At 39.5% G+C, this 15,354-nt stretch overlaps 1 protein-coding gene across 2 annotated transcripts; it reads left to right on the plus strand.

Annotated features, from left to right (window-relative positions):
- The first annotated feature begins 13,101 nt into the window (after positions 1 to 13,101).
- On the plus strand, positions 13,102 to 15,138 carry LOC117025709 (spindlin-2). 2 transcript variants are annotated; one of them, XM_033111809.1, is made up of 2 exons: positions 13,102 to 13,140; positions 14,191 to 15,138. In XM_033111809.1, exon 2 carries the CDS (start codon positions 14,196 to 14,198, stop codon positions 14,976 to 14,978), a length of 783 nt encoding a protein of 260 aa, XP_032967700.1. In that variant the 5' UTR covers positions 13,102 to 13,140; positions 14,191 to 14,195; the 3' UTR covers positions 14,979 to 15,138. The 2 variants fall into 2 exon arrangements, with proteins under 2 accessions (XP_032967700.1, XP_032967691.1); XM_033111800.1 differs by lacking the exon at positions 13,102 to 13,140 and adding an exon at positions 13,288 to 13,596.
- The last annotated feature ends 216 nt before the right edge of the window (positions 15,139 to 15,354 follow it).

Here is a 15,354-nt window from a genome sequence, read left to right on the forward strand (position 1 = left end):
CCCTTTAACAGTAATGCATGAACAAACCAAAACTGATTGATTATATAATCCCATCACTAATAACTAATCATTAATACTATACCCACCGTTTTAACTCATACTTAGAAAGGACAATATAACTTCTTCTTAGAGAATGGGTTATGACCTAGACAATACATTTTGAACAATTGTACATTAGTATAGGCATCTGTCCTTTATCCAGACAGGATACATATTAAAGGCCTCTCTGAGTGGTAACCACTCAAAAAAAATCCAGAACTGAAATATATAACAACAACAAAAAACAAGAAACAGAGGGAAAAATCATAGAATACCACCACACTGAAATAATAGCAACAAAAAGGCAAAGAAAAAATGTCCTACCAGAAAACCAGAGATAGAATGATAGGAAATCCTCACATATCAATAATCACCCTAAATGTAAATGAACTGAACTCACCAATAAAAAGGCACAGAGTAGCAGATTGGATCAAAAAACTAGACCCAACCATATGCTGCCTCCAAGAGGCACATCTCAGCTACAAGGACAAACATAAACTCGAAGTGAAAGGGTAGAAACTGACACTCCAAAGAAATGGTATCAAGAGAAAAGCAGGTGCAGGTATATTGGTATCAGATGAAACAGATTTCAGGATAAAAAAGATAACAGAAGACAACAATGGACATTTCATAATTATTAAGGGGACTATACAACAAGCAGACATAACAGTCATCAATATTTATGCCCCCAATCAGGGAGCACCAAAAAATACCAAGCAACTACTAACAGAACTAAAGGGAGAAATTGACCAAAACACAATTATACTAGGGGACCTAAATACATCATTGACAGTTATGGAGAGATCATCCAAACAGAAAGCAAATAAAGAAATATCAGGTCGAAGTGACACATTAGATAAAATGGATATAATTGACATTCATAGAGCACTTCATCACAGAACATCAGACTATACATTTTTTTCTAGCGTACATGAAACATTCTCAAGGATACACCACATAATGGGACATAAAACTAGCCTCAGCAAATTTAAGAAGATTGAAATCATACCAAGCATATTCTCTGATCACAAGGCTTTGAAATTGTATATCAACTGCAAAAAGAAAGCAGGAAAAACCACAAATATGTGGAGCTTAAACAACATACTTTTAAAGAACGACTGGGTCAAAAAAGAAATAAAAGGAGAGATCAAAAGATACATAGAAACAAATGAGAATGAAAATACATCCTGCCAAAATTTTTGGGATGCAGCAAAAGCAGTTTTAACAGGGAAATTTATATCATTACAGGTCTAACTCAAGAAAGAAGAAAAATCCCAGAAAAATTACCTCACATTATATCTTAAAGAACTAGAAAAAGAAGAACAAATGGAACCCAAAGTCATCAGAAGGAAGTAACAAAAATCAGAGCAGAGCTAAATGAAATAGAGAACAAAAAGACAATAGAAAAAATTAATGCAACAAAGAGCTGGTTCTTTGAAAAGATTAATAAAATTGACAAACCCTTGGCTAGACTCACTAAGATAAAAAGAGAAAAGACACAAATCAACAAAACGAAAAGTGGAAGAGGACAAGTTACCACGGATGTCGCAAAAATATAAAGGATCATCCAAGAATAGTGTGGGGACAGAGCCAGGAGTGCAGATTCCAGGCTCTCGGCCTCACGCTAAAGGGTGCTGTCTCAGGTAGTAAATGGCCATCAACTGTGACTGGATGGCCATCAGCTGTGGCTAGTTGGCTGTCAGCTGTAACCAGTGAGCCATTGGCCAGTAATATAACTGCTGTGGCTACGCTAGCAGAAAATGGGGGCTAGCAAGCAGAAGGTGGCTGGCAAGGGCTAAATGTGGATTGAGGATTGCAGAGAGGTGGATTGCAGTTAGCAAGTGAGGTTGGTTGGCAGAGATAAGTGGACAGCAGGTTGTGGATCGTGTGGCTCCTGCTTCCTGTATCTCCAACCCAGCCGCCAGCAAGACTACAATGGTGTGATTCCCCTATCTATGGTTACGTTGATGTTCCTTTTTGGCCTCACCATGCCCTGCGTTTTTATGTGGGTAGCGGGAGCTGAGACCCCGCCTGATACCCCGCATGACAAATACTATGAAGGATTCATAGTATTCAATAACCTAGAAGAAATGGACAAGTTCTTAGAAACATATAGCCTTCGAAGGCTGAACCCTGAAGAACTGGAAAATCTAAACAGACCGATCACCAGTAAGGAAATTGAATCAGTCACCCGAAACCTTCCCAAAAGCATAAGCTCGGGATCAGATGGTTTCACTAGTGAAGTCTACCAAATATTCAAAGAGGATCTAATACCTGTCCTACTCAAACTCTTCCAAAAAATTTTTGGTTTTTTGCCCCCCTTTTTCTGCCTCCCCCCCACTCTGGTTCAAGCCGTTGTTTCTCAGTCTAGTTGTGTAGGACACAGCTCCCTGACCCATGCTGATATTATGAGGCATGGGTCTCATAAAATGAGGCCAACCTTACCCTGCTCCCAAAATCTGGTAAGGATGACACAAAAAAATAAAATTACAGACCAATATCTCTGATGAATACAGATGCAAAAATCCTAAACAAAATTCTAGCAAATCAAATGCAACAACACATTGAAAAGATTATAAGGGCCGACCAGTTGTCTCAGATGTTTGGAGTGCCCTGCCCAGGTTGCTGGTTCGATTCCCAAATGGGCCAGTGAGCTGCGCCCTCCACAACTAAGATTGTGAACAACAGCTCTCCCTGGAGCTGGGCTGCCATGAGCAGCTGGAGGTCAGCACAAGCTGCCTTGGACTGCAGCAGGCTGCTGTGTGCTGCCATGGGCTACCATGTGCTGTCATGAGTGGCCTGTAGCCAGCATGAGTGGCCAGAAGCCATCATGAAAGGCCAGCAGCTGGCGAGAGCTGCTGTGAGCTGCTGTGAGTGTCCAACAGATGACTAGCAACTTACTGCCTCAGCCTGGGGAGCTCAAGGCTCGTAATATCAGTATGGGTCAGGGAGCTGTGTCCTACATAACTAGACTGAGAAACAACAGCTTGAACCAGAGTGGGGGGGAGGCAGAAAAAGGGGGGCAAAAAAAAAATTAAAACAAAACAAAAAAAAGATTACACATCACGACCAAGTGGGATTTATCCCAGGGGCATAAGGATGGTTGAACATATGCAAATCGATCAATGTGATACACCACATAACAAAATAAAGGACAAAAGTCATATAATTATATCAATACATGCAGAAAAAGCATTTGACAAGATACAATATCCATTTATGATTAAAACACTTAATAAAATGGGTATAGAAGGAAAATACCTTAACATAATAAAGGCCATATTTGACAAACCCTCAACTAATATCATAGTTAATGGTGGAAAAACTGAAGCCCTTTACTTTATGTTCAAGAACGTGACAGGGTTTCCCCTGTCACCTCTGCTTTTCAACACAGTGTTAGAAGACCTAGTCAGAGCAAACAGACAAAAGAAGGAAATAAAAGTCATCCAAATTGGGAATAAAGAAGTTAAATTGTCACTTTTTGCAGATGACATGATGCTATATATAGTAAACCCTAAAGACTCCACCAAAAAGCTAATAGAAACAATAAACGAATACAGGAAAGTTGCCATCTACAAAATCAATGTACAAAAGTCCACTGCACTCCTATATACTAACAATGAAAGCTCATTGAAAGAAATAAAAAATAATTCCTTTGCAATTGCAACAAAATGAATAAAATACCTAGGAATAAACTTAACCAAGGATGTGAAAGACCTATATACTGAAAACTATAAGACATTTTAAAAAGATATTGAAGAAGACACAAAGAAATGGAAAGACATTCCGTGTTCATGGATTGGAAGGATCAACATACTTAAAATGGCCATATTACCCAAAGCAATATACAGATTTAATGCAATCCCCATCAAAATCCAATGGCACTTTTTAAAAGAACTAGAACAAAAAAAATCAGATTTGTATGGAACCACAAAAGACCCCAAATAGCCAAAGCTGTTCTAAGAAAAAAGAACAATGCTGGAGCTATCACATTCCCTGACTTGAGCTTGTGCTACAGGGCAACAATAATTAAAATTGTATGGTATTGGCAGAAAAACAGACACACTGACCAATGGAGTAGAATTGAGAACCCAGAAATAAAGCCACATAAATATGGACAGATAATTTTTGACAAAGAAGCAAAAAACATACAATGGAGAAAAGACATCTTCTTCAATAAATGGTGCTGGGAGAATTGGAAAGCCACATGCAAAAGAATGAAACTAGACTGCTCTGTCACCGTGTACCAGAATTAACTCAAAATGGAACAAAGACCTAAATATAAGACCTGAAACAATAAACTGCATAGGAAAAACATAGGTACTAAACTTATGGACCTTGGGTTCAAAGAGCATTTTATGAATTTGACTCCAAAGGCAAGGGAAGTAAAAGCTAAAATAAAGGAATGGGACTACATCAAACTAAAAACTTCTGCACAGCAAAAGAAACCATCAACAAAATAAAGAGGCAACCAACCGAATGGAAGAAGATTTTTGCCAACAATGCCTCTGATAAGGGGCTAATATCCAAAATATATAAGAAACTCATACAAGTCAACAACAACAAAAAAACAAACAATCCAATTAATAAAAGGGGAAAAGGACCTGAAGAGACATTTCTCCAACGAGGACATACAAATGGCAAATAGGTATATGAAAAAAATGTTCAACATCACTAATCATCAGAGAAATGCAAATACAAACCACAATGAAATATCACCTCATACCAGTTAGAATGGCTATCATCAACAAAACAAATAATAACAAGTGTTGGAGAGGCTGTGGAGAAAAAGGAACCCTCGTACTGTGTTGGTGGGAATGCAGATTGGTGTAGCCGCTATGGAAGGCAGTGTGGAGGTTCCTCAAAATAATAAGAGTAGAATTATCATATACCCAGCAATCCCTCTCCTGGGTATTTACCCAAAAAATCTGAAAACATTTATCTGTAAAGATATATGTGCTCCAATGTTCATTGCAGCTTTGTTTGCGGTGGCCAAGACATGGGAGCAACCAAAGTGTCCTTCGAGAGATGGTTGGATAAAGAAGTTGTGGTATACAAAGGCGTAAAAGACCTGTACTCAGAAAATTATAAGACACTGAAGAGATAAATTAAAGAAGATACAAATGGAAACACATGCCATGCTCATGGATAGGAAGAATTAATATAGCTAAAATATCCATACTGCCTAAGGCGACATATAGAGTCAATGCAATTCCTTTCAAACTACCAAGGACATTTTTCACAGAAATAAAATATACAATCCTAAAATTTGTAGAGAACCATAAAAGACCCCCAATAGTCATGGGAATCTTGAGAAATAAGAACAAAGTGGGAGGTATTATGATACCTGACTTCAAATTATACTACAAGGCTATAGTAATCAAAACAGCACGGTACTGGCATAAAAACAGACATATAGATCAATGGCCCAGAAATAAATCCATACCTGTATGGTCATTTAACATACAACAATGGAAGCAAGAATTTACATTGTGGTAAAGACAGTCTATTCAATAAGTGGTGCTGGGAAATCTGGACAGACACATGCATAAAATGAAGTTGGACCACCTCTTTATGCCATATACAAGAATAAATTCAAAATGGATTAAAGATTTAAATGCAAGATCTGAAATCAGAAAACTCCTAGAAGAAAATATGGGAAGTAAATTTGCAGACATAACTCTTAGCAATATTTTTACTGCTATATCCTCTTGGGCAAGGGAAGTAAGAGAAAATATAAACATGGAATTACATCAAACTAAAAAGTTTTTTCACAGCAAAGGAAACCATCCGTAAAACAAAAAGGCATCCTGCAGAATGGGAGAAGATATTTGTCAATGATATATCTGATAAGGGGTTAATATCCAAAATTTATTAAAAAACTCATTCAATTCAACATCAAAAAAACAAACAACCCAATTAAAAAATGGGCAGAGGACATGAAGAGACACTTTTCTAAAGAGGACATACAGATGGTCAACAGACATATGAAAAAATGCTCAACCTCACTAATCATTAGAGAAATGCAAATAAAAAACAATGAGATACCACCTCACTCCAGTCAGAATGGCTATCATCAATAAATCAACAAACAAGTGCTGGTGAGGATGTAGAGAAAAGGGGACCCTCGTGCGTTGTTGGTGGGATTGCAGATTGGTGCAGCCACTATGGAAATCAGTATGGAGGTACCTCAAAAAACTGGGAATGGAACTACCTTATGACCCAGCAATTCCACTCTTAGTTTCTATCCAGAAAAATCCGAAACGCTAATTTGAAAAAATTTATGCACCCCCATGTATATTGCAGCACTATTCACAATAGCCAAGATGTGGAAACAACTGAAATGCCTATTGGTAGATGCCTGGATGAAGAAATTGTGGTACATTTATACAATGGATAATTACTCGGCCATAGAGAGGAATGAAATCTTACCATTTGCAATGATATGGATGGACCTAGAGGACATTATGCTGTGATATAAGTCAGGTGGGGAAAGAGAAATACCATATGATCTCACTTACATATGGAATCTAAAGAACAGAATAAATGAACAAACTAATCAGAAACAGTCTCAGAGATATGGAGAAAAACTGATGGTTGCTAGACGGAAGGGGGGTGGGGATAAAGGGGAAGGTGAGGGGATTAGAAAGCACAAATTGGTAACCACAACATTGCCACAGGGATACGAAAGACAGTTTGGGGAATATAATCAATAATGTTTTAAAGATTTTGTAGGGTATCAGATGGGCACTTGTCTTATTAGGGAGACCACTTCATGGGCAGTGTAGATGCCTGACCACTGCGCTGTACACCTGAAGCTGGATAACAATGAATGTCAACTATAATTTAATATGTATATGGTCACAGGATGTGGGGTACAGCATAGGGTATAAAGTCAATGGAATTATAACAGCTATATACGATGTCAGAGGGGTAGTAGATTGGGGATGGGGGTTATCACTTTGTGAGGGGTGTAAATGTCTAACTATTACATTGTTTTGTATACCTGAAACAAAAAAAGGAGGTTGTGGTATGTATACACAATGGAATACTATTCTGCCATAAGAAAAGATGAAATAGTGCCATTTGCGACAACATGGATAGATTTTGAGATTATTATGCTAAGTGAAATAAGTCAGACAAAAAAGTAGAGAACCATATGATTTCACTGATATGTGGGATATAAAACTGAAAACAACAAAAGAACAAGATAAGCAAATAAACAAAAACTCATAGACACAAACAATTGTTTAGTGGTTACCAGAGGGTAAGGGGGGAAGAGGGTGGAAGATGAAGGTAAATATATATATAGCACATATATTTGGTGATGTAAAGAGAACTGATTCTTGGTGGTGAACACAAAATATGATATATATAGATGATGTATTACAGAACTGTACACCTGAAATCTATGTAACTTTACTAATTGTCACCCCAATAAACTTTAAAAATATTTTAAATATACTTCAACAAACAATTTAAATTACTTTGAGTAATTATTTCTTTTTATGTATTTATGTATGTATATGTTTATTTATTTTATTAGTTTCAAGTGCACAAAACAATGTAATAGTTAGACATCTATACCCCTCACAGAGTGATAACCCCCCTTCCCCAATCTGCTACCCTTCTAACATTGTATATAGCTGTTACAATTCCACTGACTCTATGCTGTACTCCACATCCTGTGACTATATATATATATATATATATATATATATATATATATATATATATATATTAAATTATAGTTGACCTACAATATTATTCAGCTTCAGCTTCAGGTGTATACTACAGTGGTCAAGCATCTACACTGTCCATGAAGTGATATCCCGAATAAGACAAGTGTCCATCGGATACCCTAGAAAATGTTTACATTATTGATTATATTCCCCAAACTGTCTTTAGTATCCCTGTGGCAATCTTGTGGTTACCAATTTGTACTTTCTGATCTCCTCACCTTCTCCCTCATCCCCACCCCTCTCCCATCTAGCAACCCTCAGTTTTTTCTCTAAATTATTTATTTTGTGAGCTTTTTTCAGTTATTTCAACCAGGATCCCAATGTAGGCAACTATTGTATGTTTTAATCAGAAATCTCAATACAAGCAGTTATTATTGCATCCATTCAATGAATTTTTTGTACTGATCATTTAAATTCATTACCCTTGCATATCTTTGAATTCACAATATAACTTATCACTCTTAAAAATTTGCTTTACGATCAGTCCAACTACAATTACCTCCTAAAATATAATCACCAGAGGAAATTACAAAGACCTTATCTAGGGACAAAGTGATTCTTAAAGGGATTTTCCAGTGGCTTCAGAATACCAAAGAAGATTAAGAAAGCTTTCTAGTTCTTTGAAATTCTATCTGCATAGATCTCAATCCCCTTTACCGACTTGCTTTTGATTAACAATACTTGTAAAAAAGCTACAGGCAGTGGCTCTCCTAATAGTTGATTGGATATGCTCATCATTTTCTTGTAGATTTCTGAGATTACAGCCAAAACCTTTTGAGATGGAGCCACCGGTCCAAGGCTTGTGGGAATACTCCTCTGGAAGAAACTGTGATGCTACCTATTGCTCTTGGATCCCTCCCCAGGAACTCCTTCAGAGTCTACAGATATGAATACAGGAGACCCATTCTGGCCTGTTGGCAAATACTTCTGAGTTTGTTTACCTGAGAAGTTGGTTTCACTGGGCCAAAGAGTGTTTCTTAAAGTAGGTGAATGCCCCCACCTCCATGCAATGCCCAGTATAAATGATGTTTTTTTCCTGCTGGGAATCCAAGAAAGCCCTGAGTTCAACTATGAAGTATCCCAAGAATTGAGGTGTGGACACACAAAGCTCACCATCCCAAAATCTTGGGCATGGTAGAATGAATCATATAGACTCGTAAGGATGAAATGCAATGCTTAGATTTTTATTGGGCTAAAGCCTTTCCCTGCTGAGAAGACAAAAATCAAAGACAACTGGGTTCTCTCCACAGAAATTAAGGGATAGCCTAACAATGGAGGGGAAAGAAGGTTTTAACATACTGAGAATCCCACCCTCAATACTTCCAACAGTGGGAGTCATGTATAATTGTGACTTTGGCAAAAAGTTACAATTAGTGCAGGATTTAAATAAACTGGCTGTTTGAAAGAGGATAAGATCCAGGATGGACATATATGCCTAGGAAAGGAGTAGTTTCTGATCTGGAGGGATAATTGCTCATGGCTCATTGCCAAGGTATTAGTTGGCTAGGTCTGCCATAACAACAATATCATAGACTGGGTAGTTAAACAACAGAAATTTATTACTCTCAATTCTAGAAGCTGGAAGCCCAAGATAAAGGTGCCAGGCAATGTGGCTGCTGGTGAGAGCTCTCTTCCTGGGTTGCAGATGGCTGTCTTATTGTTGAGTCCTTACCAAGCAGAAACAGAGCTTCGGTGTCTCTTCCTCTTCTTATAAGGAAACTGATCCTATCATGAAGGCCCTACCCTCATGACCTCATCTAACTCATATTATCTCCTACAGGCCCCATCTCCAAAAACCACATTGGGAGTTAGGGCCTTAACATATGAATTTGGGGAGACACATTCAATCTATAGCACAACCCATTTCTCAAGCCACAGTGGGATGTTTCCATGTGAGTTAAAATGGGAAAAGGGGTAATATATAAAGGTGGAATCATGGGTCTAACAAGCCCTATCTTTTTTCATGCATTACAGTTAAAGAAGTATGGTCAGAAACACCCAACCTTTTCGTCACAGCTTATAACTAGAAATATATATATAAAGCACAGTTCTAGAATGCTCCCTACTCATGGCTCTATTACTACTAGACATTGAGTCACTCACTCCAACAATAAGCTGGGGTGTTAGAAATCTATGTAGTGTCTGCGACATGTATAAATAAAAGGGACTTCGATGCTGTCTTGTATAGTACTTTTATATCACAGCTTTATGGTGAGAAGTTGCCTTGTAAGGAAATAAACATATGATGAGAAAGTCCACAAACACACATTAAGTGGCTACACATTCTTCCAATGGGAATCTTGAACAGGCTGTACAATTGTCACATCAAGGCCAGTAATCCCAGCTCAAGTCAGTTTTTCAATGGACAACTTCACCAGCTGTCAATCATGGTGATGAATTTCCCTTATTTCCCAGTGCAGCAAACCAAGGAAAGTGAGGAACTCAACATGGTATGACCAAGCAATGGAAGAAATAGCTGTAGACATCAATAATCTTCCTTTTCTTGGAGACCATTATATCTGTTTCCCCTAAAAAATTTTTTTTTCTTCAGAAGTGGAGTGCCAGTCCAGTGACCAAAAAACATAGATGTGGAATGGTTCTTGCTTTCTTCCAGACTGAGTTTCTACCACAGAAGCAGGTATTGCTATTGTATACCCTCAGCTTGAGGAACTTAAGTGGAATTTCTTAATATATGATCCAGTTAACATGTGGAAAATGAAGAAACTGCTGTAGAGTTTTGAAGATTTCTGGGTGATTCTGAGGTAAAATAAGGGCTTTAAATAGGATAGGAAGCCTGAAACTTGCGGGCAATGTGATCTCAAAGGCAAATGGCAAGATGTGGGGGTCAGTTTGAGGAAAAGATAAATAAGGCTAAGACAAAAGATAAGATAGCATATGAGAACTATATCTAGCCTTAAAATGTTTGTAATTTGGAGAAGTCACAAGGTGGGATGAGTGAAAATAAATGGGATAGGTAGTCCCTCAGTGGTCAGTATTTAAAGGGCCATTCCTACACTTTGTGTAGTTTATAGCTGTAATAGTACCAGGAGAAATACTTTCTAAGCAACATCAAAATCCTTCCTGCAGGTAACCAATGGGGCTGTTATCAACTTCTCCTACATCAGCTTAATTCCCAAGAGGGTACGTAGATTAGGACTTGCTAGTTATTCCAGATTCTGGTTGAAGACAGTAACCCTCCACAAAAGGAGGTCAGAAAGCTGTGTTTCAGGAGAGATTTGTGTTGCTTTCTAAGTTCAATGTGAGCTTTGATGCCCTGGAACATATGATGTACTAATCTAATCCTACTGATTACCCTTATGGTATCAGACAATTCAAAATTGTGACTCTAAAAGGACAACCATAAAGGGGCTGGTTCAATTCTCTGTGAAAGGTTTTCATAAATGAACCCCTAAGACAAGCAATGTCACACAGAATGTAAATATATCAACAAGTTGAAAGAATTTAGAAACAAAAATTTTGAAAGGGGGTAAATTGTTGTCCTGGTCAAGGAAATATGAAAAAATCTGCAATTAATTGGCAGTGGTATATCTAGGAATAGTATCAGAAAAACACAAATTTTAGAAGAATAATAGAAACTTTTACATTGTCTTTCAAAATAATAACCTGGATTGCTGTGGACATTGTTGATTACCTCACCAATGTCCACTTTGATCTTCCTTGTTTCTATAGTACCTATGTCATTTTGAAGGGATTGACCCCATCCCCTACTTCAGGGGTGATACTTGATTAGCATAAGCCAATTAGTCAAATGGTTCCATTTTGTTAATGTGATTGTTTCTGAAATAAGTATATAAACTGGATCCAAGATAAGTGGGCATAGTGTTATCTTTGTCCATATTACAAGGGCAGGCAAATGACTTATTATGGTCACAAAGTAAAGGAGAATTTTAATCAAAAGTTGCTGTAAAGAACGTCTCTCTGTAAGAGTGTATGAATAAGGAAGTATATAGCTCACAAAGTTGTTGACAGCCAAATTTTAACCTAAACTTCAAGATGAAACTGACATCAGAGAGAAAATATAAGACAGAACACAACTAGGTTTTTGGTGAGATCACTGAGTATATTCATTATTAGGGCTGCCATTAAAAAGTATCAGACTCAGTGGCTTAAACAACACAACTTTTTTTTTGTCACAGTTCTGGAGGCTATAAGTCCAACATCAAGGTGTCAATTTTTTTCGATACCTTGATTTTTTTTCTGAGGCCTCTCTCCTTGGCTTGTAGATGTCCATTTTCTCCCTCTGTATTCACAGGGTCTTTCTTCTACCTTTATCTAGTATGTTCTAATCTCTTATAAAAGGCACCAATGATTTTAGATTGAGGCCAACCTATGTGCCCCCATTTTACCTTAATTACCTCTTGAAATGCCTTACCTCCAAATATATTCACATTCTGAGGTACTGGGGCTAGAACATCAACATATGAAATTGGAGTGGACCCAATTCAGCACATAACACTGAGCACCTAGCTTAAGCCTAAACTAACACCCATTAGATTTTTTTTTTAAAGTTGCCAATACATTCCTTTTAAGTCACTTTGAGATGGCTTTCAACTTGTGTGTAACTGATAACATTACATATTATAGCCTGATATAGCACCATAGTAATATTAATATTTCACAGGATCATGCAATACTATGGAAAAATACTATACATGACAAGAAAGGATACCAACAAGATTCAAAATGGATGTCACTTTATGGAAAACTAGATATGGTTTGTAATAAACTGGAATTACATTCTGGAATAACTCCCTAAGCTTAAAATAAGCCTTATTCTCCAAAACTAGGTCTCCAAATCTAAAAGAAGCTTACCTCTGCTTTTAAAAAACTTTTTTAAAAATTAGTTTCAGGTGTACAAACATCATAGTGATTGTACATTTATATAACTTAGGAAGTGATCACCCCAATAAATCTATTACCCATCTGACACTGTACATAGTTATTACAATATTATTGACTATACTCCCTATGTTGTACTTTACATTATATATATTTCTGTGTATGTGTATACAAGAATTATGCCTTTGTGTTGTGATTGCATACAGGTGTGTATTTGGCATTATGTGTTTGTGAATATGAATACCTGCAAATATACACAGAAAATACACATATATATGCACATGCATATATTTGTGTATGAATATAAAGGATTTCTGTGTCCATTTATATTTTGAGTAAGGGTTTTCCTCTGTCAATTTGTATGTATGCAAAAGTGTGAGGAATGTGTTAAAAATGAAAAGCCGCTCTAGTAAGGAAACTAAGGGGTGGAGCTAGAGAGCCCCGGAGAGTGGAGGTGGGGAAGACAAGACAAGGAAAGGACCACCTACAGGTCACACAGGTATGAATTTCTGAAAGGGGAGGAGAATCCTAGGCTTTCTTCCAGGGCAAAAAAGGATGCCTGAACAGTGTGTGGCAGGAAGTGTGTGTCTTCACTGACAGGAAACTAAACGCTTAGTCCTATACAAAAAGAGGGAGGAGACTGCTGCTGCAGTAGCGGCTGGTGGGAGCCCGATGTGGCAGAGGGGCTTCTGCCGCCGCCGACAGGGAGGCATAGGGCCAGCGAGCCCGGTGCTGGAGACACAGCCACCATCCTCTTCGCGAGCCCGGCCGCCCTCCTAGACAGGCTCCTCGCCTACGGATCCTCCCCTCCTCCCCGCTCTTGCAAGCAGCCGGCTCAGCGCCTGCTGACCCTCCTTCTCACAGGCTCCCAGCGAAGGCAGGAGCGAGGTGTCCGATTTGGGCACGTGAGGCCCGCGATCCCGGGCGGTGGACACCAGGCAGGCCAAGGCCATTGGTGGGCACCAGGATGGAGAAGGGAGATGAGAAGGACTCCTGCAGGATTAAGGGCTGGAGGCGGGCTCCCAGTGAGGCTCGGGTGGGAAAGTGCACTGGGCTATAGGAAAAGGGGGTGGCGTTAGGAGGCTGGCAAGAAACTGAAGCGAGGGCACTGGGTGCCAGGAAAGCAAAGCAATTGGGGCTTGGCAGGGGGCGTGCGGGCAGCAGGCTGGGGCTTTCAGAGCCAGAGGACAGTGAGTGCATGCGGGTCAACGCCTGGGAGGGAAAGGCGCTTTGCAGCGGATTTACGAGTAGAGTGCGCGCCGGTGGCGGCCGGTGGAGGCAGTGGGCTCTGAACAAGGAGGTAGCCCGCCCCCTTCTGCAGAGTTCCTAACCCCAGGCAGTACCACTGCCGCTGCTGCCCTTCCCCGCAGTCTAAAGGAACCTAGGAGGAAGAGCACTTGCAGGCAGGCGTCCAGGACTTCCAGTATTGCTGCCAAGCTCATGGGGAAAATTTAGGTGCCAGCGCAGAGTACTTAGAGACATCGCTGTCGGGAGAACTTCACCTTATGGCATACTGAGTGTCCTCTCCCCTTCTCTCCTCCCGCTGCAGGCTCAATGAAGACCCCCAACGCACAGGAGGCGGAAGGGCAACAAACCAGGGCACCTGCACCTGCGGGACGGGCCACTGGGACTGCAAACATGACGAAGAAAAAAACCTTTCAAAAGAAACAGAGGGGCAGACCTTCGTCCCAGCCCCGCAGGAACATCGTGGGCTGCAGAATTTCACACGGGTGGAAGGAAGGTGATGAACCCATCACCCAGTGGAAAGGAACCGTTCTGGATCAGGTGCCTATAAATCCCTCCCTTTATCTGGTGAAATACGATGGAATTGACTGTGTCTATGGACTGGAACTTCACAGAGATGAAAGAGTTTTGTCCCTTAAGATTCTTTCTGACAGGGTGGCATCACCTCAAGTCAGTGATGCAAACCTTGCAAACACCATAATTGGTAAAGCTGTGGAACATATGTTTGAGGGTGAGCATGGTTCCAAGGATGAATGGAGGGGAATGGTCTTAGCCCAAGCACCAATCATGAAAGCCTGGTTTTATATTACCTATGAGAAAGATCCTGTCTTATACATGTACCAGCTTCTAGATGACTATAAAGAAGGAGACCTGCGTATCATGCCAGAGTCCACTGAGTCTCCCCCAGCAGAGAGGGAGACAGGAGGAGTTGTAGATGGCCTGATAGGTAAACATGTGGAATATACCAAAGAAGATGGCTCCAAACGGATCGGCATGGTCATTCACCAAGTGGAAGCCAAACCTTCTGTGTATTTCATCAAGTTTGATGATGATTTCCATATCTATGTCTATGATTTGGTGAAAAAGTCCTAACTGTTAGGGGACACTTTTCCACATTTGTGAAAACCAACGTATGCTTTGTAGACATGCAAAATATTGTTGCTTTTCAGTGTATTGGGAGCTTAAGGGTCCCTGTGAATTCAACATCTTTGCCAGCATCATTGTTGTTTTGTTCTGAAAAATACAAATGTATGTGGACATGACATGTTGTGTGTAAGGACTTTATCATGTTGAAAAGATTGGGTGTGTTTGGTGGATGGGGCATGAAAAGAAGGGACAGCTGTAAATTCAGGCTGTGAATAAAGTTCAGCTAGTATCATAATCAGTCATCTAAAAATGGAATAGGACTTAGCTGGTCTGGCCTAGAGAGGGGGGAGGAGGAGGAACTAGAGAGGGGCTGTGGGGGAAG

The sequence above is a fragment of the Rhinolophus ferrumequinum genome, chromosome X (assembly GCF_004115265.2).
Source record: "Rhinolophus ferrumequinum isolate MPI-CBG mRhiFer1 chromosome X, mRhiFer1_v1.p, whole genome shotgun sequence".
NCBI classification, from domain to species: Eukaryota; Metazoa; Chordata; class Mammalia; order Chiroptera; family Rhinolophidae; genus Rhinolophus; species Rhinolophus ferrumequinum.